Consider the following 26,923-nt stretch of genomic DNA (forward strand, 5'->3'; position numbering starts at 1 on the left):
TAGGGAGGTGTATAGTCCACTGAAAATATTAATATCTGTATAGAATTAGTACAGGGAGGTGTATAGTTCACTGAATATATTCATATCTGTATAGAATTAGTACAGGGAGGTGTATAGTTCACTGAAGATATTCATATCTGTATAGAATTAGTACAGGGAGGTGTATAGTTCACTGAAGATATTCATATCTGTATAGAATTAGTACAGGGAGGTGTATAGTTCACTGAATATATTCATATCTGTGTAGAATTAGTATAGGGAGGTGTATAGTCCACTGAAGATATTAATATCTGTATAGAATTAGTATAGGGAGGTGTATAGTTCACTGAAGATATTCATATCTGTATAGAATTAGTATAATTAGTATAGGGAGGTGTATAGTCCACTGAAGATATTAATATCTGTATAGCATTAGTATAGGGAGGTGTATAGTTCACTGAAGATATTAATATCTGTATAGAATTAGGATAGGGAGGTGTATAGTTCACTGAAGATATTAATATCTGTATAGAATTAGTATAGGGAGGTGTATAGTTCACTGAAGATATTAATATTTGTATAGAATTAGTATAGGGAGGTGTATAGTTCACTGAAGATATTAATATCTGTATAGAATTAGTATAGGGAGGTGTATAGTTCACTGAAGATATTAATATCTGTATAGAATTAGTATAATTAGTATAGGGAGGTGTATAGTTCACTGAAGATATTAATATCTGTATAGAATTAGTATAGGGAGGTGTATAGTCCACTGAAGATATTAATATCTGTATAGAATTAGTATAATTAGTATAGGGAGGTGTATAGTTCACTGAAGATATTAATATCTGTATAGAATTAGTATAGGGAGGTGTATAGTCCACTGAAGATATTAATATCTGTATAGAATTAGTATAATTAGTATAGGGAGGTGTATAGTTCACTGAAGATATTAATATCTGTATAGAATTAGTATAGGGAGGTGTATAGTCCACTGAAGATATTAATATCTGTATAGAATTAGTATAATTAGTATAGGGAGGTGTATAGTTCACTGAAGATATTAATATCTGTATAGAATTAGTATAGGGAGGTGTATAGTCCACTGAAGATATTAATATCTGTATAGAATTAGTATGTGATGGTATGACGTTGTTTGGTTTGGAACGTGATGTTATGTTAAAACAGAATGAGAGTAGCATCAATGCAGAGAGTTAGCAATAACTATTTAACTTATGATGTTAATATACACATGCAATCACACTCTCAGCTGTGAATACATAGTTGTATAATCATATAGAGATGTGTGTGCGTTGTGTGTTGTAATAACTTCTGGTATGGGTTCGGCCCGTAGACACACCTGACCTTCAGCACACATGACCAGGTGATGATGGGAGACTGGGCAGAAACCTACTAGTGCCAACACACAGACATACACACCGTCACACACACACAAACATACACACCGATACAGCCAGATAGACCCCCTACCTTTTCTGGCCTGACGTGGTAGCCCGCCCCCTTTCACACATACACACACTGACAGTCCTGTCGACTGCTGCTGTGAAAAGTTCAGAGCTGTCAGGGGGAATGTCAGACGACTGCGTGGAGCTGTCTGCTGAACACACACACACACACACACATTCACGAAACCCGTTGTCTCCATGTCAGACATACAAACCCGTCAACCACATTCACCTGTGTGTGTGAGTGAGTGAGTGAGTGAGTGAGTGAGTGAGTGAGTGAGTGAGTGAGTGAGTGAGTGAGTGAGTGAGTGTGTGTGTGTGTGTGAGTGAGTGAGTGAGTGAGTGAGTGTGTGTGTGAGTGAGTGAGTGAGTGAGTGAGTGAGTGTGTGTGTGTGTGTGAGTGAGTGAGTGAGTGTGTGTGTGTGTGTGAGTGAGTGTGTGTGTGTGTGTGTGTGTGTGTGTGTGTGTGTGTGTGTGTGTGTACAGAGGTATCGCAGAACGTTGCTGTTTTTCCTACTTCTTTTGTTCAGTTTCACTCTTCTTACAGGTTGACATTTCCAAGTCTTTACTTCATTCCTTTCACCATGCATTGTTCGGTGTACAGGTGTAGTGTTGACAAAAATTGTTATCACTTGAAGGCCCCAGCGGGATTTGAACTCGCGACCCCTGGTTTACGAGACCAGTGCTCTAACCACTGAGCTATGGAGCCTTGCTTTTTACAGTTCAACCAGGAGGAGAAAAGGATTTAAATGATACTCCCTTTCGAGAACAAAGATGGCCACACACCCAACCTGACAGGCAGGTTACCAGTCAGGCTCCTAAAACAAAGGACTCTCCCTGATCTCACTTATACAGCTTACCTCAGTTTAGCAGTTACAGTTAGATGCATGAATGAAACCTAAATGAGACGGATTGCAAATGCCCTATTTTACCTTGGTCTTTCCAGAAGGATTGTGTGTGTAGCGATTCACCATTCAAGCTAGCAGCCTTAGCCAATTTGTATATTTCAGACTTACAATGTTGCTATTTTTTTGTCTTGCTGTAGGCTCTCCAGATGTTTCTGTGTATAATGACTGTGTGTGTGTGTGTGTGTGTGTGTGTGTATATATATGTATGGAGATGATGTGTGTTTATTGTCTTGTAGGAGGTTCTGTGGCCCGAAGGGGGCGCTCACTCGGGGGTTCTCAGTCTCAGATACTACTGGACCTGTCACTACGCACACACAGCCAGCGTGAGTACTATCTCTCTCACACACACACACACACACACACACACACACACACACACACACACACACACACACACACACACACACACACACACACACACACACACACACACACACACACACACACACACACACACACACACCTGGGTGTATTACACACACAGATCACTAGTCACTTTAATAATGTTTACATATCTTGCATTACCCATCTCATATGTACACTACCGTTCAAAAGTTTGGGGTTACTTAGAAATGTCCTTGTTTTTGAAAGAAAAGCTCAGCTTCATTATATAGTACCCGCAAAACATCAGTCTCAACGTCAACAGTAAAGAGGCGACTCCAGGATGGTGGCCTTCTAGACAGAGTTGCAAAGAAAAAGCCATATCTCAGACTGGCCAATAAAAAGAAAAGATTAAGATGGTCAAAAGAACACAGACACTGAACTCTGCCTAGAAGGCCAGCATCCTGGAGTCGCCTCTTCACTGTTGACATTGAGACTGGTGTTTTGCAGGTACTATTTAATGAAGCTGCCAGTTGAGGACTTGTGAGGCGTCTGTTTCTCAAACTAGACACTCTAATGTACTTGTCCTCTTGCTCAGTTGTGCACCAGGGCCTCCCACTCCTCTTTCTTTTCTGGTTAGAGCCAGTTTGCACTGTTCTGTGAAGGGAGTAGTACACAGCGTTGTACCAGATCTTCGGTGTATTGGCAATTTCTCACATGGAATAGCCTTCTATTCTCAGAACAAGAATAGAATGACGAGTTTCAGAAGAAAGTTCTTTGTTTCTGACCATTTTGAGCCTGTAATCAAACCGACAAATGCTGATGCTCCAGATACTCAACTAGTCTAAAGAAGGCCAGTTTTATTGCTTCTTTAATCAGAACAACAGTTTTCAGTTGTGCTAACATTATAGCAAAAAAGGTTTTCAAATATTCAATTAGCATTTTAAAACGATCAACTTGGATTAGCTAACACAACGTGCCATTGGAACACAGGAGTTATGGTTGCTGATAATGGGCATCTGTACGCCTCTGTAGATATTCCATAACAAATCAGCCTTTTCCAGCTACAATAGTCATTTACAACATTAACAATGTCTACACTGTATTTCTGATAAATTTGATGTTATTTTAATGGACAAAATAATTGCTTTTCTTTCAAAAACAAGGACATTTCTAAGTGACCCCAAACTTTTGAACGGTAGTGTATATATTGTGTTTTATACAATATATTGCATCTTGCCTATGCCGCTCTGTCATTGCTCATCCATATATTTATATGTATATTCTTATTCCATCCCTTTACTTAGATTTGTGTGTATTAGGTAGTTGTTGTGGAATTGTTAGATTACATGTTAGTTATTGCTGCACTGTCGGAACTAGAAACACAAGCATTTCGCTACACTCGCAATAACATCTGCTAATCATGTGTATGTGACCAATAACATTTGATTTGATTAATTTGATTACGGGAATGGAGTGATGTGGATGAACTGTACAAAATCTGTTTCCTCTGTTAGCATGTTATTTCTTTCTGTGTGTGTGTTTTTGCAGTGAGCAGTGTGGAGTGTGTGCACCTGTGTGATGCAGTGGGGCAGGCCAGGCAGTACTCCTACCACCTCAGACCCCACAGCGCTGGACAGGGCCGGGGGAAACACTAACGACTACACACACACCCTGCATGTGTCCTTCGTGGCTCAGTTGGTAGAGCATGGCGCTTCTAATGCTAGGGTACTGGGTTTGATTCCCAGGACCAGCCATATGTAAAATGTATGCACGTGACTGAGTTGCCTTGGATATAAGCATCTGCTAAATGGCATACACACATATAATATATATGTGTGTGTTGTCTTGAAATGACTTACCCAACTGCCTTATCATGGTGGAGTTATTGGCCAGATTGTAAACAGAGCATATATATACTGACAAGAGGGGGGCCCCAATGGTGTAACTATAGGAATATGTTTCTGCAGAGGTGGGAACTCTTAAGCCAATGAGGGCAGGTTTGCATGTGAACAATGCTGATATAACTGACTTCTCAGAGATGCCATGTGTGTCCACGTATCAGTACAGATGTAATAACCTAAATATTACAAAATGTATATTAGGTCAAATAAGACTCACTCATCAATTTGACACTCATTGACCACCATAAAAAAAATCCCCACTTGGTTTGTGTCATGCTGTATTTTCAGGCAGAGTAATAATCCCTATTCCTCTCAGATTGTACTCTCTGCCCAGTATTAACCATGGAGGAGTTCTTGTCCTGATAGTTTATACTCTCACAGGAAGACAGGACAAAGTTATGAGACGTCACAGTCATGACCTCACAAGGCGGAGTTAAGTCAACCAACATGGTATGTGTGCAAGATCATTTCAACCATACAGAAAATGAACACACACACACAGATAACCTTTCCTCCCATGTGGAGAATGAAGCAGTCTGTCAACAGCCGGTCATACAGCCAGCCCACCTGCAGACGCTGACACACACGCCTGCTTGCAAACACACACTCTTCCCATCAGCCATAACACTTGTACTAGGTTGTAGTCAACTCTACCTCAGTATCTACCTGAGCAGGTTCCCACAGGCATGCATGCCCCTCCCACTTTCCCCCCTCAGCCATAACAGTAGGTACACAGATGTACACAAGGTCATTTAGGTCCAGAGGGTACACGTGTACCTGTGCTTTCTCTGTGGGACTCTGTGGAGGGGGGTATATTTATGCATTTCATACACACTCTGTTACTCTTTAATTGTATATTATACATCACTTCCTGCCTTAAAGAGATAGTTGACTTAAAAAGTTAGCTAGATGTTTGTGGCACCTCCTCAATGGGAACTGTCACGTTAAAGATATAAACAGTGTTTCAGTGTGGATGCTGTTCACTCTGATGCACTACTGGTGAAACACTATCAGATGTCAAGGCTTTACATTTATGAATGAAAACCAACCTCAATGTTAATGTCCATGTTGTTTTTCTACTCTTTTAGAAAACTTCTCAAATAAATACATTGACAAGTTTCAGTGACTCCAGCTTTATTTTCTCTTTTTGTAATAAAAACAGTAATCAGTTGAGAAATCCTTTAATTCAATCGTGGTCTTGGAGATGCAGTGTGTGCAGGCGTTAGTTCCAACCCAGAACTGATTCAGGTGATTAGTTAAACAAGTATGTTAGTGCTGCACTGTAACTAAAGCCTGCACATCCTTTTATCTCTCCAGGACTAGTGGCAGCCACAATATTTAGCAATATGAAGAAGACAGTTGGTTTTGGGCCAGGAATAAAAGCTGAATGAGGAGGCCAGAGACCGATGGGGAAGACAGGATGTTGGGTTAGACCAGGGGTGTCAAACTCATTCCACGGACGACCGAGTGTCTGCAGGTTATTGTTTTTTCCTTTCAATTAAGACAATCAGGTGATGGGAGTTCCTTACTCATTAGTGACCTTAATTCATCCATCAAGTACAAGGGTGGAGCGAAAGCCCTCAGGCACTATGACCTCCGTGGAAGAAGTTTGACATGTGGGTTAGACAGAGTACAGAAGGGTCTGTGGTTGGTTTGGGGCCTAGGTCAGTAGATGTCTCGGAGCCCCAGGTTTCCCCGGTGAGTCGCCATGGTTACGCTGTAGCAGTACAGCAGGTCAGTCATCCACTGCTCCTTGGACTCACCTCGACAGTACCTCTGGAACACACACACCATCATTAGAACCTCAGAGAACACACACCTCACACTTACGTTTTTATTTTAACATGATACTTGTTTAAGCTTCCTTACTACCGTGAGGTCCTGTATAATGTGTTGTAGTAGAGTTGCGTTAGTCATTAGTTGACTGTGTGTGTTTACCGAGAGGTCCTGTATAATGTGTTGTAGTAGAGTTGCGTTAGCCAGCATGTGGTTGCGTAGCACTGTGTGTGTTTACCGTGAGATCCTGTATAATGTGTTGTAGTAGAGTTGCGTTAGCCAGCATGTGGTTGCGTAGCACTGTTTGTGTTTACCGTGAGGTCCTGTATAATGTGTTGTAGTAGAGTTGCGTTAGTCATTAGTTGACTGTGTGTGTTTACCGTGAGGTCCTGTATAATGTGTTGTAGTAGAGTTGCGTTAGTCATTAGTTGACTGTGTGTGTTTACCGTGAGATCCTGTATAATGTGTTGTAGTAGAGTTGCGTTAGCCAGCATGTGGTTGCGTAGCACTGTGTGTGTTTACCGTGAGGTCCTGTATAATGTGTTGTAGTAGAGTTGCGAAAGCCAGCATGTGGTTGAGTAGTTGACTGTGTGTGTTTACTGTGAGGTCCTGTATAATGTGTGGTAGTAGAGTTGCGTTAGCCAGCATGTGGTTGCGTAGCACTGTGTGTGTTTACCGTGAGGTCCTGTATAATGTGTTGTAGTAGAGTTGCGTTAGCCAGCATGTGGTTGCGTACCACTGTGTGTGTTTACCGTGAGGTCCTGTATAATGTGTTGTAGTAGAGTTGCGTTAGCCAGTATGTGGTTGCGTAGGACTGTGTGTGTTTACCGTGAGGTCCTGTATAATGTGTTGTAGTAGAGTTGCGTTAGCCAGCATGTGGTTGAGTAGTTGACTGTGTGTGTTTACCGTGAGGTCCTGTATAATGTGTTGTAGTAGAGTTGCGTTAGCCAGCATGTGGTTGAGTAGTTGACTGTGTGTGTTTACCGTGAGGTCCTGTATAATGTGTTGTAGTAGAGTTGCGTTAGCCAGCATGTGGTTGCGTACCACTGTGTGTGTTTACCGTGAGATCCTGTATAATGTGTTGTAGTAGAGTTGCGTTAGCCAGCATGTGGTTGCGTAGCACTGTGTGTGTTTACCGTGAGGTCCTGTATAATGTGTTGTAGTAGAGTTGCGTTAGCCAGCATGTGGTTGCGTAGCGCTGTGTGCTGCAGCAGCAGGGACAGTATCTGGGCCAGCTGAGGCAGCTCCTCCTCACACAGGTCCCTAACTCGCAACGACTGCAGAACCAACCGCAACAGCCGGGGAATGCTGCTCAGCGCTGCCACACACGCACCCCACACCGCCTCCCTGCAGGGAGAGAGAAAGGTTGGACACAATCTATACACACACGCTCCCCACACTGCCTCCCTGCAGGGAGAGAGAAAGGTTGGACACAATCTATACACACACGCTCCCCACACTGCCTCCCTGCAGGGAGAGAGAAAGGTTGGACACAATCTATACACACACGCTCCCCACACCGCCTCCCTACAGGGAAGGAAAAAGGTTACACACACACACAACATGACTGCACAGAGAGGTCACACACACGCTCCCCACACCGCCTCCCTACAGGGAAGGAAAAAGGTTACACACACACACAACATGACTGCACAGAGAGGTCACACACACGCTCCCCACACCGCCTCCCTACAGGGAAGGAAAAAGGTTACACACACAACATGACTGCACAGAGAGGTCACACACACGCTCCCCACACCGCCTCCCTACAGGGAAGGAAAAAGGTTACACACACAACATGACTGCACAGAGAGGTCACACACACGCTCCCCACACCGCCTCCCTACAGGGAAGGAAAAAGGTTACACACACACACAACATGACTGCACAGAGAGGTCACACACACGCTCCCCACACCGCCTCCCTACAGGGAAGGAAAAAGGTTACACACACACACACAACATGACTGCACAGAGAGGTCACACACAGGCTACCTCTTGTGGTTGTTCTCTGAGGCGGTGTCCTGCTGTAGGGTCAGTAGCAGAGACAGTAGGCTGAGGCAGCAGCGGGACAGGAACCTCAGCAGAGGTTCACTGGGGAGGAAGGACAGGTCCAACAGTCTGGCCACCGCTCTCAACAACCCTGCTGCCATACTGTCTGGTACCACAGCCAGACCAGTCTGGGAGGGAGAGACACAGTTACACACACACACACACACACACACACACAGTAATGAGTACACACAAGTACACCATCTCACCAGGTTCTTGCAGATGCCGTTCTGCAGCACATCAAAGCACTGTGAACGAGACCCCAGCGTCTCCAAGCAGTGGCACACTTCCTGTGGGCGGGACATAGACAGTGGTTAAGATCACTTCCTGCTGTTTTAAAGGTCATATTTCACAACATTAATATCATTCATATAGGAGTGTCTCCCGAGTAGCGCAGCGGTCTAAGGCACTGCATCTCAGTAGGCTGGACACATGACATTTTTAACAATGCTTTTTTCTAATAGAAACAAGTTAATTGCATCTGCGGTGGAGCCCAATTTCATAATATTACCATATATCCCAGCTGCCTGCCGTAGTTTTAAAGTAATCACGATAAAATAGGCCTTATTTTCGGGCATTGTTCACCCTGCCAGCTCCTATTAGTTCTATTGTACACCGTGGCACCAACTCGCCTTCCGAACGTACTAATCCCAGTTTATTGTACTGTCACAATGCCTGCTTTGCTATTGTTGGCAATAGAGACGTGCGCACATTGTTTATAGTTCAAATGTAAACAACAACAAAAAAACTCATGGAACTCTGAGGTCGTCCCATTGTTTACTATAGGGAAATATAAGTATGTCTGTCTATTTTGCCAAATATCTCGCAATGTGTTTATTTAGATTTTTTTTAAATTGGACACCATTTTAATCATGAGAATCTCCTCTTTCTAATTATGTAAGGCTGGGCAGTGTATCTCGTTGTCATTAAACGATATCCCCAAAATACCTTTTGCCCTTGTTTTCCTATGGAGAAGCATGCTGGTATATTTCGTATATTTCGCCAAATATCTCGGAATGTGTATATTTAGATTTTTTACCAATTCAGACACCATTTTAATCATGAGAATCTCCTCTCTCGAATTATGTAAGGCTGAATCTCCTCTCTTGAATCAGTTTCGTCCTAATCCCAGTTTATTGTACTGTCACAATGCCTGCTTTGCTATTGTTGGCAATGGCGAACTTAGATTTTAGTGGTAAAATAAAAAGGGATAATTTTTTTGTGTGCCATTTAGGCGAAATGGAATTCTAAGCATCACTTCAGTCAAAACAGCCTCTGTGAACATTCCATTCCATTCATTTGCTATGGGCTTGCGCAAGTGTTCCAGCTTAGCCAACGTTCTTTTGCCATTTTCAGCCTTGGGTGAATTTTGACTCGTTCTATTGTCCAGCCTAATCTCAGTACAAGAGGCGTCACAAAAGTCCCTGGTTCGAATCCAGGCTGTATCACATCCAGCCGTGATTGGGAGTCCCATAGGACGTCCGGGTTTGGCCCTCCTTGTAAATAAGAATTTATTCTTAACCTCCCCTCCACATCCACCAGATACCTCTCCTCCACATCCACCAGATACCTCTCCTCCACATCCACATCCACCAGATACCTCTCCTCCCCTCCACATCCACCAGATACCTCTCCTCCACATCCACCAGATACCTCTCCTCCACATCCACATCCACCAGATACCTCTCCTCTCCTCCACATCCACCAGATACCTCTCCTCTCCTCCACATCCACCAGATACCTCTCCTCTCCTCCACATCCACCAGATACCTCTCCTCTCCTCCACATCCACCAGATACCTCTCCTCCGCTCCACATCCACCAGATACCTCTCCTCTCCATCCACCAGATACCTCTCCTCCCCTCCACATCCACCAGATACCTCTCCTCCCCTCCACCAGATACCTCTCCTCTCCTCCACATCCACCAGATACCTCTCCTCTCCTCCCCTCCACCAGATACCTCTCCTCTCCTTCACATCCACCAGATACCTCTCCTCTCCTCCACATCCACCAGATACCTCTCCTCTCCTTCACATCCACCAGATACCTCTCCTCTCCTTCACATCCAACAGATTCCTCTCCCCTCCTCCACATCCACCAGATACCTCTCCTCTCCTCCACATCCACCAGATACCTCTTCTCTCCTTCACATCCACCAGATTCCTCTCCTCTCCTTCACATCCAACAGATTCCTCTCCTCTCCTCCACATCCACCAGATACCTCTCCTCTCCTTCACATCCACCAGATACCTCTCCTCTCCTTCACATCCACCAGATACCTCTCCTCTCCTCCACATCCACCAGATACCTCTCCTCTCCTCCACATCCACCAGATACCTCTCCTCTCCTTCACATCCACCAGATACCTCTCCTCTCCTTCACATCCACCAGATTCCTCTCCTCTCCTTCACATCCAACAGATTCCTCTCCTCTCCTCCACATCCACCAGATACCTCTCCTCTCCTTCACATCCACCAGATACCTCTCCTCTCCTTCACATCCAACAGATTCCTCTCCCCTCCTCCACATCCACCAGATACCTCTCCTCTCCTCCACATCCACCAGATACCTCTCCTCCACATCTACCAGATACCTCTCCTCTCCTCCACATCCACCAGATACCTCTCCTCTCCTCCACATCCACCAGATACCTCTCCTCTCCATCCACCAGATACCTCTCCTCCCCTCCACCAGATACCTCTCCTCCACGTCCACCAGATACCTCTCCTCCACGTCCACCAGATACCTCTCCTCTCCTCCACGTCCACCAGATACCTCTCCTCTCCTCCACATCCACCAGATACCTCTCCTCTCCTCCACATCCACCAGATACCTCTCCTCTCCTCCACATCCACCAGATACCTCTCCTCCACCAGATACCTCTCCTCTCCTCCACATCCACCAGATACCTCTCCTCCACATCCACCAGATACCTCTCCTCTCCTCCACATCCACCAGATACCTCTCCTCTCCTCCACATCCACCAGATACCTCTCCTCTCCTCCACATCCACCAGATACCTCTCCTCTCCTCCACATCCACCAGATACCTCTCCTCCACATCCACCAGATACCTCTCCTCCACATCCACCAGATACCTCTCCTCTCCTCCACCAGATACCTCTCCTCTCCTCCCCTCCACCAGATACCTCTCCTCTCCTCCACCAGATACCTCTCCTCTCCTCTCCATCCACCAGATACCTCTCCTCCACATCCACCAGATACCTCTCCTCTCCTCCACATCCACCAGATACCTCTCCTCCCCTCCACATCCACCAGATACCTCTCCTCTCCATCCACCAGATACCTCTCCTCCACATCCACCAGATACCTCTCCTCCACATCCACCAGATACCTCTCCTCCACATCCACCAGATACCTCTCCTCCACATCCACCAGATACCTCTCCTCTCCTCCACATCCACCAGATACCTCTCCTCCCCTCCACATCCACCAGATACCTCTCCTCTCCATCCACCAGATACCTCTCCTCCACATCCACCAGATACCTCTCCTCCACATCCACCAGATACCTCTCCTCTCCATCCACCAGATACCTCTCCTTCACACTCCCTTTTCCTAGAAATGAAAGGGTTAAGCGAGGCTGGGTAATGAGGGCTGACGTGGCAGATCTGACAATCTTTTTAAACATTGTTTTATGAGCCCAAACAATCAGGAAGTGTCTCTGTGTGTAAGGAGGGCGAAATTCAATAGTAGTAATGGCATTATGGAGGGATGGAATTAGAGGACAAATGAAGGAGAGGCACACGTCACTCTCTAATCAACATCACCCACAACCATTCATCAGACAAACCACATTACACCACACGTGCAAATGTCTACTTAGTTATTTTTTATATCTAACAGATGGTCTTTCTCCACACATCCAAGAGATACATAACAGGTTGGGGCCTGTTATGTGTCGTTTTTAGTGCTCCCTACATCTTCTCTATGTCACTGCTCACACACACACACTGTAGAGAGCGACAGAGGGGTACAGGTGAGACGAGAGTGCATCACACAAACTTTCAGAGGTGAGAAACAATGTTAAACTTTTCCTCATTAACTTCAAATCAAAACCCAATTTGTCATTACGTTCTAATGAAATGAGGTTCGTTCAATGTGTTAGAATGTGTGTGTGCGCCAGCCCCCAGACCTGTGCACCTGTTGGCATTCTCTCCTCCATTAAAAACAATCCTGTCTCATTAGTGGAATCAGAGCAGACATGGTCCGTCCCCTAATCCCGCCCCCCCCCAACCCTCAGTCTGATTGACTCAGACATGGCGATGAGATGACCAGGATCTCAGGCTCTAATTGAAGAGCTGAATTAGTGATTATAGCCCCCCCTCCCCTCCACACACACACCTCTTGCTTCGGGGCACGTTTCCTTTAACGGTAATTTCCGAGCACAAATGTCACACTCCCGTAATGCCACAGGCTCTCATTAGCATTTCTACATTTCCACAGTGCCCGATAACCACGCAGACACAGCCTGCGCAACGCGATAAAGGTTCCCCTCTTGGCCAGCGTGGCCAGATAAAGCATCCCCCCTCTGAGCCCTGTGTGTGACACCAGGGGGAACTAAATAACTGACACAGTGTCCAGAACACCTCTCTCACAAGTACACTACACTGGCAAAAGTGCTCAGTCTCCATCTCGGTTGCTGTCTTTCTCTTTTCACATTTTACACTCCATCTTGACCTCTCATTCATCGTCTCTTCCTGTTTCTGTCACAACAGTCACTTATAAAGCCCTGCTAGGTGTTCTGAGTGAGGTGTGTCCTGACCTCCACCACGTCCCAGTGGTGTGTGAATTGCTCCAGGGGGGTGGGGTAGAGGCTGAGGGGGGAGAGGGGGGAGGGAGGGAGCACGCTCTCATCCCCAGCCTCCTGCAGGGTGGCCAGCTCATCAGACGAAAACCCTGAAGGAGAGAAAGATTGGTCAGTTTTCTTGGAGTGTACTTCTTCACGAACCTGAAGATTCATCACATCTGTTGACCAGATCCCAGTGAGACAGGAAGTATGAGGGCAGAGCCTGACCTGTGAGGGTGGAGAACAGGAAGCTGATGTAGTCAACATCACGCAGGGTTGTGTCCTGAGACCCTACTGACCAGCCACTCAAAGAGGACCTGAAACGCACACAGGTTACAATGGAGTGAGAGAGGACGGTCTGGAGTGTTGGTGGAGTGATAGAGCATAACAAAAGTGCTCTTACAGGATGGAGGATTGTTCCGGTTAGTTTTCTGACGATATGGATCACACTTATGTCCATTTCTGTATGCTTACCTGGAACTGACCACATTAAACAAATTGAGTTTCCCCGAGCAGAGAGAGAGAGTGTGTCTGTGCGCAGGGTGGGGTGAGGAGGACGAAAGGGTTAGAGTTAAACAAATTGTGTGTGTTTGTGTGTCTGCGCGCAAGTTGGGGGTGAAGAGGAAGGGGGGGGGGGTCAGAGATAAATACATGGTGTGTTCGGTAACATTAGAAACACGTGACCTAACAGGACAATATTCCCATCCTTCCATGACATCTCTGCCACATTCCACTGCCCCAACCCCTAGACGTACACACACTGCCCCAACCCCTAGACGCACACACACTGCCCCAACCCCTAGACGCACGCACACTGCCCCAACCCCTAGACGCACGCACACTGCCCCAACCCCTAGACGCACGCACACTGCCCCAACCCCTAGACGCACGCACACTGCCCCAACCCCTAGACGCACGCACACTGCCCCAACCCCTAGACGCACGCACACTGCCCCAACCCCTAGACGCACGCACACTGCCCCAACCCCTAGACGCACGCACACTGCCCCAACCCCTAGACGCACGCACACTGCCCCAACCCCTAGACGCACGCACACTGCCCCAACCCCTAGACGCACGCACACTGCCCCAACCCCTAGACGCACGCACACTGCCCCAACCCCTAGACGTACACACACTGCCCCAACCCCTAGACGCACGCACACTGCCCCAACCCCTAGACGCACGCACACTGCCCCAACCCCTAGACGCACGCACACTGCCCCAACCCCTAGACGCACACACACTGTCCCAACCCCTAGACGCACGCACACTGCCCCAACCCCTAGACGCACGCACACTGCCCCAACCCCTAGACGCACGCACACTGCCCCAACCCCTAGACGCACGCACACTGCCCCAACCCCTAGACGCACGCACACTGCCCCAACCCCTAGACGCACGCACACTGCCCCAACCCCTAGACGCACGCACACTGCCCCAACCCCTAGTCTCTAGACGCACACACACTGCCCCAACCCCTAGACGCACACACACTGCCCCAACCCCTAGACATACACACACTGCCCCAACCCCTAGACGTACACACACTGCCACAAACCCTAGACGCACGCACACTGCCCCAACCCCTAGACGCACGCACACTGCCCCAACCCCTAGACGCACGCACACTGCCCCAACCCCTAGACGCACACACACTGCCCCAACCCCTAGACGCACGCACACTGCCCCAACCCCTAGACGCACGCACACTGCCCCAACCCCTAGACGCACGCACACTGCCCCAACCCCTAGACGCACGCACACTGCCCCAACCCCTAGACGCACGCACACTGCCCCAACCCCTAGACGCACACACACTGCCCCAACCCCTAGACGCACGCACACTGCCCCAACCCCTAGACGCACACACACTGCCCCAACCCCTAGTCTCTAGACGCACACACACTGCCCCAACCCCTAGACGCACACACACTGCCCCAACCCCTAGACGTACACACACTGCCCCAACCCCTAGACGCACACACACTGCCCCAACCCCTAGACGCACACACACTGCCCCAACGCCTAGACGTACACACACTGCCCCAACCCCTAGACGTAAACACACTGCCCAAACGCCTAGACGTACACACACTGCCCCAACCCCTAGTCTCTAGACGCACACACACTGCCCCAACCCCTAGTCTCTACACACACACACTGCCCCAACCCCTAGTCTCTACACACACACACTGCCCCAACCCCTAGTCTCTACACACACACACACTGCCCCAACCCCTAGTCTCTAGACGCACACACACACTGCCCCAACCCCTAGTCTCTACACACACACACTGCCCCAACCCCTAGTCTCTACGCACACACACTGCCCCAACCCCTAGTCTCTAGACGCACACACACTGCCCCAACCCCTAGTCTCTAGACGCACACACACTGCCCCAACCCCTAGTCTCTACACACACACTGCCCCAACCCCTAGTCTCTACGCACACACACTGCCCCAACCCCTAGACGCACACACACTGCCCCAACCCCTAGTCTCTACACACACACTGCCCCAACCCCTAGTCTCTACACACACACTGCCCCAACCCCTAGTCTCTACGCACACACACTGCCCCAACCCCTAGACGCACACACACTGCCCCAACCCCTAGACGCACACACACAGCCCCAACCCCTAGTCTCTACGCACACACAGCCCCAACCCCTAGTCTCTACACACACACTGCCCCAACCCCTAGTCTCTACGCACACACAGCCCCAACCCCTAGTCTCTACGCACACACAGCCCCAACCCCTAGTCTCTACGCACACACACTGCCCCAAACCCTATTCTCTACACACACACACTGCCCCAACCCCTAGACGCACACACACTGCCCCAACCCCTAGACGCACACACACTGCCCCAACCCCTAGTCTCTACACACACACACTGCCCCAATCCCTAGTCTCTACGCACACACACACACTGCCCCAACCCCTAGTCTCTACAGGCACACAGACACTGCCCCAGCCCCTAGTCTCTACACACACACAGACACTGCCCCAGCCCCTAGTCTCTACGCACACACACTGACCCAACCCCTAGTCTCTAGACGCACACACACACACTGCCCCAACTCCTAGTCTCTAGACGCACACACACACACTGCCCCAACCCCTAGACGCACGCACACTGCCCCAACCCCTAGACGCACGCACACTGCCCCAACCCCTAGACGCACGCACACTGCCCCAACCCCTAGACGCACGCACACTGCCCCAACCCCTAGACGCACGCACACTGCCCCAACCCCTAGACGCACGCACACTGCCCCAACCCCTAGACGCACACACACTGCCCCAACCCCTAGACGCACACACACTGCCCCAACCCCTAGACGCACACACACTGCCCCAACCCCTAGACGCACGCACACTGCCCCAACCCCTAGACGCACACACACTGCCCCAACCCCTAGACGCACACACACTGCCCCAACCCCTAGACGCACACACACTGCCCCAACCCCTAGACGCACACACACTGCCCCAACCCCTAGACGCACACACACTGCCCCAACCCCTAGACGCACACACACTGCCCCAACCCCTAGACGCACACACACTGCCCCAACCCCTAGACGCACGCACACTGCCCCAACCCCTAGACGCACGCACACTGCCCCAACCCCTAGACGCACGCACACTGCCCCAACCCCTAGACGCTCGCACACTGCCCCAACCCCTAGACGCACGCACACTGCCCCAACCCCTAGACGCACGCACACTGCCCCAACCCCTAGACGCACGCACACTGCCCCAACCCCTAGACGCACACACACTGCCCCAACCCCTAGTCTCTAGACGCACACACACGGCCCCAACCCCTAGACGCACACACACTGCCCCAACCCCTAGACGTACACACACTGCCCCAACCCCTAGACGTACACACACTGCCCCAACCCCTAGACGCACACACACTGCCCCAACCCCTAGACGCACACACACTGCCCCAACGCCTAGACGTACACACACTGCCCCAACCCCTAGACGTAAACACACTGCCCCAACGCCTAGACGTACACACACTGCCCCAACCCCTAGTCTCTAGACGCACACACACTGCCCCAACCCCTAGACGCACACACACTGCCCCAACCCCTAGTCTCTACGCACACACACTGCCCCAACCCCTAGTCTCTACACACACACACTGCCCCAACCCCTAGACGCACACACACTGCCCCAACCCCTAGTCTCTACGCACACACACTGCCCCAACCCCTAGTCTCTACGCACACACACTGCCCCAACCCCTAGTCTCTACACACACACACTGCCCCAACCCCTAGACGCACACACACTGCCCCAACCCCTAGACGCACACACACTGCCCCAACCCCTAGACGCACACACACTGCCCCAACCCCTAGACATACACACACTGCCCCAACCCCTAGACGCACACACACTGTCCCAACCCCTAGACGCACACACACTGCCCCAACCCCTAGACGCACACACACTGCCCCAACCCCTAGACGCACGCACACTGCCCCAACCCCTAGACGCACGCACACTGCCCCAACCCCTAGACGCACGCACACTGCCCCAACCCCTAGACGTACACACACTGCCCCAACCCCTAGACGTACACACACTGCCCCAACCCCTAGTCTCTACACGCACACACACACTGTCCCAACCCCTAGTCTCTACACGCACACACACACTGCCCTAACCCCTAGTCTCTACACACACACACTGCCCCAACCCCTAGTCTCTAGACGCACACACACACACTGCCCCAACCCCTAGTCTCTAGACGCGCACACTGCCCCAACCCCTAGTCTCTACACACACACACACTGCCCCAACCCCTAGTCTCTACACACACACACTGCCCCAACCCCTAGTCTCTACACACATACACACTGCCCCAACCCCTAGTCTCTACACACACACACACTGCCCCAACCCCTAGTCTCTACACACACACACACACACACACACAGCCCCAACCCCTAGTCTCTACACACACACTGCCCCAACCCATAGTCTCTACACACACACAGCCCCAACCCCTAGTCTCTACACACACACTGCCCCAACCCCTAGTCTCTACACACACACAGCCCCAACCCCTAGTCTCTACACACACACAGCCCCAACCCCTAGTCTCTACACACACTGCCCCAACCCCTAGTCTCTACGCACACACAGCCCCAAGTCTCTACACACACACACTGCCCCAACCCCTAGTCTCTACACACATACACTCCCCCAACCCCTAGTCAGGTGTGTGTGTGTGTAACACTACCCCAGAGAAACACTGGGTGTCTCACAAATACACACACACTTGCGGGCGATGAACACTGATAACATCATAGCGTTATGCAAGGCCGGATGCGTGTGAGAAATCACTGGCAAACCACAGCATGACCAAACAGCAGAACAGTGATATGCTCACACACAACAGCACACTAAAGTACCAACACTGCCATCTAAAGGTCTAGTGAACTATAAATTCCCATCAAGTGCCATCAGCGTCAGGCCTTGTTATAAACCATGAGCTCATGACACTGATCTTGTGCCACAACCATCGACGTGCCTTAATTGGTTGATTGTTTGATTCCATTAAGCTGGCGAACCATCGATCTGCTGTCTCCCCTCTCTAACCAGGAAGGACTGACGGCTCTCTCTCACACACACACACACACACACACACACACACACACACACACACACACACACACACACACACACACACACACACACGTATGAATTGAAAATTCTATTCAGAACATTGTTAAGTGCAAGAGAAAGGATGTGAAAGTGTAAAGGCCAGGTGATGTTGGTCTGGACATCATCTAGATGTTTAGAGGATGAAACCTCAACGGTCAAACGCTGTTTAAACCACATGGCACATGACTCTCACATTTCTGGGACACGGGGACCATGTAAGAACATTGGGTTAGTGACAGAGTTTCTGACCTCAGTCTGTAGCTTTGGGAGGTTGCTGGGGTTACCTGAGGTGTATGATGCGTATGAGGGAGGCAGCCAGGCCAGCAGAGACGCGTCCCGCAGTGCAGCAGCGACTCAGATTGGCCAATAGACCCTGTGACATCACAGGCAAGAAGTAGAGTAGCTGGACCAATCGCTGCTGAGACTCAGCCGGTAACAATACCACACTGCCCTCCTGTGGGTCTACACACACACACACACACACACACACACACACACACGTCAATATACAAACTCTACAACAGTGGTTCTCAACTGGTTGTCTCAGGACCCATATTGAACCAGGTTGTCTCAGGACCCATATTGAACCAGGTTGTCTCAGGACCCATATTGAACCAGGTTGTCTCAGGACCCATATTGAACCAGGTTGTCTCAGGACCCATATTGAACCAGGTTGTCTCAGGACCCATATTGAACCAGGTTGTCTCAGGACCCATATTGAACCAGGTTGTCTCAGGACCCATATTGAACCAGGTTGTCTCAGGACCCATATTGAACCAGGTTGTCTCAGGACCCATATTGAACCAGGTTGTCTCAGGACCCATATTGAACCAGGTTGTCTCAGTCTTGACTCAATATTCGCGTCGAGAAAAATAAGTCAAAATACAATTTGAAAAAAAATTGTAAATTCTATATTGATATTAAATATAGCAATTATATGACAAGGGAACAACATTCCCACCTCTCATTCTCAATAATTACATTTTGCCCATATTCTTGATTAAGAATTTAAATAAACTCACTGGTTTGAGACCACAAAATCAACAAAAATGCTGCTAAAAGCTTTATATAAAAAAATACTGTGATTGAAGAACACTTTTTCAGAGAGTAAATTATTTAGAAATGTACATTTATTATCAACCCTATACACTTTCTACCCTGTTAAAGTCGTTAAAGTTCAAACTGTAATATTTTTTCACCAGTTTGGCTGCTCTACACATCACCAACTACAGCTCATACACTACAGCAGAGGAGGGCATCTGTGGTCCTGGAGAGCCTTACTTCCTGTCCAACACACCCCATCATTAGTCACCTGTAACCATCAAGCCCTTGATTAGCTGAATCTGGTGTGTTAGTGCTGGGCTGGAACAAAAGCTTGCACTCCTGTACCTATCCAGGACCACGGTGTTGTAAACACACACACCGTACCTAGCAAATAGAAGCCAATGGTGATGTAAAGAGTGAATGGACTATCCATCACCAGTTTATGGTCTAAGAAAGAAAATCATCAAACAGACAGAGATAAAGAGAGAGCGCTAGAGAGATAGGGAGAGAGATAAAGAGAGAGAGTAGTAATGATCAGATAGTCTGTATTATATTATGTTGGCTGCTGACGCACATTGCTGATGTCACAGACCATTCAGACAAACAGAGTCTTGTGATGGTGAATCGCCCACTCTGTCTTCTCTGGGGCCTTTAATAATAACACAAACCCCCTCACCCTCCCCAGATCTGTCTTCTCTGGGGCCTTTAATAATAACACAAACCCCCTCACCCTCCCCAGATCTGTCTTCCCTAGGGCCTTCAATCATAACACAAACCCCCTCCCCAGATCTGTCTTCTCTGGGGCCTTCAATCATAACACAAACCCCCTCCTCAGATCTGTCTTCTCTGGGGCCTTTAATCATAACACAAACACCCTCCCCAGATCTGTCTTCCCTAGGGCCTTCAATCATAACACAAACCCCCTCACCCTCCTCAGATCTGTCTTCCCTAGGGCCTTCAATCATAACACAAACCACCTCACCCTCCCCAGATCTGTCTTCTCTGGGGCCTTCAATCATAACACAAACCCCCTCACCCTCCTCAGATCTGTCTTCCCTAGGGCCTTTATATTAACACAAACACCCTCCCCAGATCTGTTTTCTCTGGGGCCTTTAATAATAACACAAACCCCCTCACCCTCCCCAGATCTGTCTTCCCTAGGGCCTTTAATCATAACACAAACCCCCTCACCCTCCTCAGATCTGTCTTCCCTAGGGCCTTTAATCATAACACAAACCCCCTCACCCTCCCCAGATCTGTCTTCCCTAGGGCCTTTAATCATAACACAAACACCCTCCTCAGATCTGTCTTCCCTAGGGCCTTCAATCATAACACAAACCCCCTCACCCTCCCCAGATCTGTCTTCCCTAGGGCTTTTAATCATAACACAAACCCCCTCACCCTCCCCAGACCTGTCTTCCCTAGGGCCTTCAATCATAACACAAACCCCCTCACCCTCCCCAGATCTGTCTTGCCTAGGGCCTTTAATCATAACAAACCCCCTCACCAGTTCTATCTTAGCTTATATTACAACATAGGTGCCCTCCACCCCTTTTAACTGAGACTCCTCCAACCTTTGTCTCTAGCTTGTACAACATGCTCCCCTCTCTCTTCTGCTATGGAGTTCAGGTGGACCTTTACTGCCCCCCAGTGGAGAAACATAGAAAACATCTCCAAAAGGTACATTTAGGTATTTTCTAGCATGGCCATTTAGTGACTACCTGTTTAGTACCGATCTGCCCGACTGTTATAAGTGGAGCTTCACATGTGATTTTTGTTGTTGTATATACCGTAGAGCCTGCATACAGGTGTGTGTGTGTATTCACCGTAGAGCCTGCATACAGGTGTGTGTGTGTATTCACCGTAGAGCCTGCATACAGGTGTGTGTGTGTATTCACCGTAGAGCCTGCATACAGGTGTGTGTGTGTGTATTCACCGTAGAGCCTGCATACAGGTGTGTGTGTGTGTATTCACCGTAGAGCCTGCATACAGGTGTGTGTGTGTGTATTCACCGTAGAGCCTGCATACAGGTGTGTGTGTGTGTGTATTCACCGTAGAGCCTGCATGCAGGTGTGTGTGTGTGTGTGTGTGTGTGTGTGTGTGTGTGTGTGTGTGTGTGTGTGTGTGTGTGTGTGTGTGTGTGTATTCACCGTAGAGCCTGCATGCATGCGTGTGTAGGGAGTTCAGCAGAGCCTTGTTCCCGCGGGAGGCAGCAGCCTGGATGGAGAGCAGGAGCCTGTCTGAGAGGGCAGGGTTACGGTGGCCTAGCTGGGACAACTGGAGCGGTAGAGCAGCCAGCCACCGAGACAACACTCTACTCCTGAAGGGGGAGACCGGAGAGGAAGAAAGAGCTTTAGGAGCAGAGTAATCTACCCTGCAGACTTGGTTATGCCTACATATATCTTTGGTTATTTGGTACAGTAAACACTAGAATGTGTGTGTGTGTGTGTGTGTTACCTGGCGATATGTGTGTGGTTGTGTTCCTGTAGGTACAGTCTGCTGTAGAAGGAAAGTAGCAGTGTTCTGGTCTGCAGATTCAGGTTCATCTGCTGGTACTGAACATACACCGCCTGTAACAGATCCTCCGTCACCGCTACACACACCACCGGTTAGGACGCCAGACATGCGAAAACCATTTAAGATTAACTCATAACCGCACCCTTGACAGCCCACACAAACCCACACAGACAGTCTTACCCCTGCTGCGTTGTGTGATGACCATTCTCCAGACAGTCTCCAGGAGTGTATGTAGATGTCTTTGGCTCAGCTTGGCCCCACTGGACAGAGTCTCTTGGACAAACCCTCTCAGAGGCATCAGCCACTCGGCATCGGGCTCCTGGGCTTGCCCCTCCCTCTGGCTGAGGGTAACCATGGACACCATGACCTGGCAGAGCAGCACGTTCAGAGCCAAGGGTTCCACTGTCTGCCCTGAGATTGTAGGGGCCTGCTTACTCCTGAAACACCACACCCAAACACACACTTTTAATGATGTCCCCCCCAGTCATTTTGTGCTGATATTATATATCAGAATTGCTAATAGCTCAAACTGTTCAATGGTTAGAGCTAATTTTTAGTAAGAAAACAGAAACCGCTGTTTGTCCTAACCGCTGATATCTGAAATGTAACCGTGGTTCTACGACTAAGCAGAGCATTCAGTTGACTATAGACCAGATGTTTTACCCCCAGAGTTTCTCTCACGACCCGATTTTCAAATCAGGCGACACATATGGGGTAGCGACCCCTAGTTTGGGAAAAGCTGGAGTACCTACACATACACCAAGGGCCCTAGCACCACCTCACCCCACCTCACCTCTTGGGGTCTGTCTTCCGCCTTTGTTTAGGGGTGTCCAGATTTCCATAGGGGAAGTTCTTCATGAAGTGCTGCTTAAAATCCCCCAGGTACTCACTGCGAAACCACGCATCCTAAACGCACAAACACCACTGTTAATAGAACAAAGGTAACCACACATCTTATACTGAGAGAGAACGCCTGTGTGTGTGTTACCAGTGTATCCTGGTGTTCTCTCTGTGGTGCCAGCTTGCGTAGCAGCTGTAGTATGGAGAGGACCTGGTACATCAGTGACATGGCGTCGGGGGTGAGGAGATGAGCACTGTCAGTCTTGCTCCGGTCGCTGGCACTAGCCTCTACCCAGACATCTAGTAGAAGGGGCACCAGGGTGGAGGCAAAGCCCCGTACAGCCTCCCCTGTGCCCAGCCCCTCACTCACCCCAGCCCCAGGCTCAGTCTCCGGCCTACAAATACAGTGGAGGAAAGGGACAGATGATGAGCAGGACAGGAGAGTGAGTCAGCAGAGTGTGTGTGTGTATGCTTGTTAATAAAGTGTGTGTCTGTGATGTGCGTACCTGAGTTTGAAGGTGGAGTGCGGAGTGGGCATGGCTCCTGAATGTTCAAACACCTGAAATCCGTCTTTTCTGTAGGTAAGCTCCTCCCAGTTGAGCTCCAAAGGTGCGTTAGCTCCTCCTTGTCCATTCAAAACACTGAACATGTCACCTGAGACACATGCAACCCCCTCCTCCGCTCGCCTCTCCTCAACTACCGCCTGAAGAAAACGCCCCAGTCTGGAAAACACACAAACACAAAGGTCATGCCAGAAAAATGTACACACCAATAGGACACTGCTAACTCATTGCAAGTGTATGAGTACCTGAGCAGCACTGTGAGTCTCCACTGCTGACCAGTCACGTTCCTGTTAGGGTTGACTGACAGGGCCCAGCTCCTCCCCTTCCCCTCCAGCCCCTTCCTTGCCCCGCCCCCGGTACTTTTGTGTGAGATCAGCTCCAGGAAGTTGGTGAGCAGCAGGGCGGGACGAGCAGCCAGCAGGGCAGGATAGTGGTCCAGCAAAACGTCGAGGACCTTCAGGGCATCCTCCTGGATACCCGTCTCGATGTGGGTCATGGCACAGGAGAGGTGGGCAGAGAGGAGAGGGAAGAATGGAGACGTCCGCTCCGCTGGCACACTCTGGGCTATGAACCTGAGCAGGGCACGGAGAGGGTAGAGGTTAAAGGTTAGGGAGGTGCACTAGTAGAAGAACTGGTATTAAGGCATTTCTCCAAGGACTGTGCTGCTCTTAAGTGGTGTATGGTTTTGTGAGGGTTGGAGAACAGACACTGTGGACACTGTGTTAACAAACCTCCAAACGAGCTTCAATGCCATACAACACTCCTTCCGTTGCCGCCAACTGCTCTTAAACGCTAGTAAAACTAAATGCATGCTCTTCAACCGATCGCTGCCCGCACCCGCCGCCCGACTAGCATCACTACTCTGGATGGTTCTGACTTAGAATATGTGGACAACTACAAATACCTAGGTGTCTGGTTAGACTGTAAAGTCTCCTTCCAGACTCATATTAAACATCTCCAATCCAAAATGTAATCTAGAATCTGCTTCCTATTTCAAAACAAAGCCTCCTTCACTCACGCTGCCAAACATACCCTCGTCAAACTGACTATCCTACCAATCCTCGACGATGTCATTTACAAAATATCCTTCAACACTCTACACAGCAAACTGGATGCAGTCTATCACAGTGCCATCCGTTTTGTCACCAAAGCCCCATATACCACCCACCACTGCGAACTGTATGCTCTCGTTGGCTGGCCCTTGTTACATATTCATCGCCAGACCCACTGGCTCCAGGTCATCTATAAGTCTTTGCTAGGTAAAGCTTTGCCTTATCTCAGCTCACTGGTCACCATAACAACACCCACCCGTAGCACGCACTCGTAGCACGCACTCCAGCAGGTATATCTCACTGGTCACCCCCAAAGCCAACTCCTCCTTTGGCTGCCTTTCCTTCTAGTTCTCTGCTGCCAATGACTGGAACGAACTGCAAAAATCACTGAAGCTGGAGACTCATATCTCCCTCTTTAACTTTAAGCTGCCAGAGCAGCTCGCAGATCACTGCACCTATACATAGCCCATCTGTTAAGAGTCCATCCAACTACCTCGATCCCCATACTGTTTTTTTTTTTTGCTCCTTTGCACCCCAGTATCTCTACTTGCACACTCATCTTCTGCACATCTATCACTCCAGTGTTTAATTGCTATATTGTAATTATTTCGCCACTATGGCCTTACCTCCTTACTCCATTTGCACACACTGTATATAGATTTTTCTATTGTTATTGACTGTACTTTTGTTTATCCTATGTGTAACTCTGTGTTGTTTTTTTTCACACTGCTTTATTTTGGCCAGGTCACAGTTGTAAATGAGAACTTGTTCTCAACTGATCTACCTGGTTAAATAAAGGTGAAATATATATATTTTTTCAAAGACCTGAAGACAAATTCCTACTGTCATAACAAAATGCTTTTCTAACCTGAGCAGGCGTGTGGCAGACATCCGTACATTCGCGTCCTTGTCTGTGAAGACGGCAGCAGCCTCGCTGAGCAGACTGGAGAGGTGTTGGTCTAACTCTGAGGGGTGAAGGGTCAGCAGCTCCCTCAGTCCCACAAGAGCTCCCTGTTTCACTGTACCACTGTAGTGATGCAGCTGGGACAACAGGTCCTAGAGGGGAGGCACACAGTATAAGGTACAGTAGAGGAGTGAGTGTGTGTGTGTGTGTGTGTGTGTGTGTGTTACCTACCTTGATGTTGAGCTTCCGGTGTGTGGTGGGTGCATTAGTATCTTTCTTCAGCTGTTCAGTTAGGTTTATTCCCTTGGTGCGGAAGTTGATGTTGGTGGCATTGTCAGCTTTAGGCTTGGTCTTCCCCACCTTCAGCTTGACCTTCTGGAAGTCATCCTGCCTCTTCTTCTTCTTGCACTTGGTCATCTCTGCAGGATAGGACTATCTGTGGAGAGAAACATGGGGAACATCTTAAATTGCAAACAATTCTCTAATATAGTGCACTACTTCTGTTCTGACCAGAGCCAAACAGGGTTGATGTTGATGAAGTGGTTCACTATTTGGGGAATATGGTGCCATTTGACACAATAACGAAGTGTGTGCTAGTGATGGACCAGGAGGAGACCACAATCACAGTGGGCAGCAGTGAATTTGCAAGCTACCGGCTCTTACACAGAATCTATGAGTAGTAAACCCAGAATAATTTATTGCGTAACGTAATAATAATACCCACGTGTGTTGACACTGTCGGAATAATTGTGCATGCAGTAGCGTTCCAGCGCTGAATGTAGCTTTTGAAGACGGTCAATCAGCAAAACCAAGCTCGTGTTGTCTCTTTACAAACATGGGCCTTTCTCTTTGATACGACAACTAGCTAAGCTGTCTTCACATTTGCCTGCAACATTTGTTTGTTTTTTCCTGTTCTCAATTTCACGTCTACATATATCAGTGTTTTATTTCAACTTGTGTAAAGGATACATTTCAAATGAAAAATGTATGTCGTTATTATCTTTTAATCTTTTTTTATTCATTTGAACTCAAATTTCCGACTTCGAGTACACAGGCAAACGCATAGGCTCACAAAATCAGGTACGTCA

At 48.7% G+C, this 26,923-nt stretch overlaps 3 protein-coding genes and 1 non-coding gene across 8 annotated transcripts in view; 1 reads left to right on the top strand and 3 right to left on the bottom strand.

Moving 5' to 3' along the window:
- The window catches only part of invs (inversin), a 26,634-nt gene extending 20,937 nt beyond the window's left edge, over positions 1-5,697 (top strand). For both annotated transcript variants that reach the window (XM_055924881.1, XM_055924882.1), the window contains exons 16-17: positions 2,590-2,676; positions 4,226-5,697. In XM_055924881.1, coding sequence (XP_055780856.1) covers positions 2,590-2,676; positions 4,226-4,332 — 194 coding nt within the window. In that variant the 3' untranslated portion in view covers positions 4,333-5,697. The remainder of the gene's footprint in view (positions 1-2,589; positions 2,677-4,225) is intronic.
- Positions 2,082-2,154, bottom strand: trnat-cgu (transfer RNA threonine (anticodon CGU)). The gene has a single exon. It is a non-coding gene; the product is annotated as a tRNA-Thr (tRNA).
- On the bottom strand, positions 5,696-26,697 carry tex10 (testis expressed 10). 3 transcript variants are annotated; one of them, XR_008759852.1, is made up of 18 exons: positions 26,565-26,697; positions 26,499-26,531; positions 26,067-26,271; positions 25,800-25,987; positions 24,125-24,451; positions 23,823-24,038; positions 23,465-23,711; positions 23,270-23,382; positions 22,657-22,913; positions 22,417-22,552; positions 22,110-22,279; positions 19,200-19,377; positions 13,444-13,532; positions 13,192-13,325; positions 8,615-8,695; positions 8,349-8,533; positions 7,031-7,701; positions 5,696-6,354 (listed from the first exon to the last, which is right to left on the bottom strand). XR_008759852.1 is itself a non-coding variant. In XM_055924883.1 (17 exons), exons 2-17 carry the CDS (start codon positions 26,250-26,252, stop codon positions 6,244-6,246), a joined length of 2,829 nt encoding a protein of 942 aa, XP_055780858.1. In that variant the 5' UTR covers positions 26,253-26,271; positions 26,560-26,696; the 3' UTR covers positions 5,696-6,243. The 3 variants fall into 3 exon arrangements, 1 of the variants encoding a protein (XP_055780858.1); XR_008759851.1 differs by lacking the exon at positions 26,499-26,531 and having other exon boundaries at positions 26,560-26,696; XM_055924883.1 differs by lacking the exon at positions 26,499-26,531 and having other exon boundaries at positions 7,491-7,701; positions 26,560-26,696.
- On the bottom strand, positions 10,349-13,185 carry LOC129857025 (uncharacterized). 2 transcript variants are annotated; one of them, XM_055924884.1, is made up of 3 exons: positions 11,713-13,185; positions 11,607-11,635; positions 10,349-11,503 (listed from the first exon to the last, which is right to left on the bottom strand). In XM_055924884.1, exons 1-3 carry the CDS (start codon positions 12,055-12,057, stop codon positions 10,756-10,758), a joined length of 1,122 nt encoding a protein of 373 aa, XP_055780859.1. In that variant the 5' UTR covers positions 12,058-13,185; the 3' UTR covers positions 10,349-10,755. The 2 variants fall into 2 exon arrangements, with proteins under 2 accessions (XP_055780859.1, XP_055780860.1); XM_055924885.1 differs by having other exon boundaries at positions 10,349-11,635.
- Positions 26,698-26,923: the final 226 nt, after the last annotated feature.

This window comes from Salvelinus fontinalis, chromosome 6 (genome assembly GCF_029448725.1).
Source record: "Salvelinus fontinalis isolate EN_2023a chromosome 6, ASM2944872v1, whole genome shotgun sequence".
Classification (NCBI taxonomy): Eukaryota; Metazoa; Chordata; class Actinopteri; order Salmoniformes; family Salmonidae; genus Salvelinus; species Salvelinus fontinalis.

Coding starts and splice junctions, on each gene's coding strand:
- tex10 (XM_055924883.1), bottom strand. CDS start 26,252: ATGACCAAGTGCAAGAAGAAGAAGAGGCAGGATGACTTCCAGAAGGTC. Junction 22,280..22,416: donor AACCACACACATATCGCCAG/GTAACACACACA, acceptor CTCCCCCTTCAG/GAGTAGAGTGTTGTCTCGGT. Junction 8,534..8,614: donor ACGGCATCTGCAAGAACCTG/GTGAGATGGTGT, acceptor TCTCCCTCCCAG/ACTGGTCTGGCTGTGGTACC.
- LOC129857025 (XM_055924884.1), bottom strand. CDS start 12,057: ATGTTTAAAAAGATTGTCAGATCTGCCACGTCAGCCCTCATTACCCAG. Junction 11,636..11,712: donor CTGGTGGATGTGGAGGAGAG/GTATCTGGTGGA, acceptor TGTGGAGGAGAG/GAGAGGTATCTGGTGGATGT. Junction 11,504..11,606: donor CTGGTGGATGTGGAGGAGAG/GTATCTGGTGGA, acceptor AGGAGAGGAGAG/GTATCTGGTGGATGTGGAGG.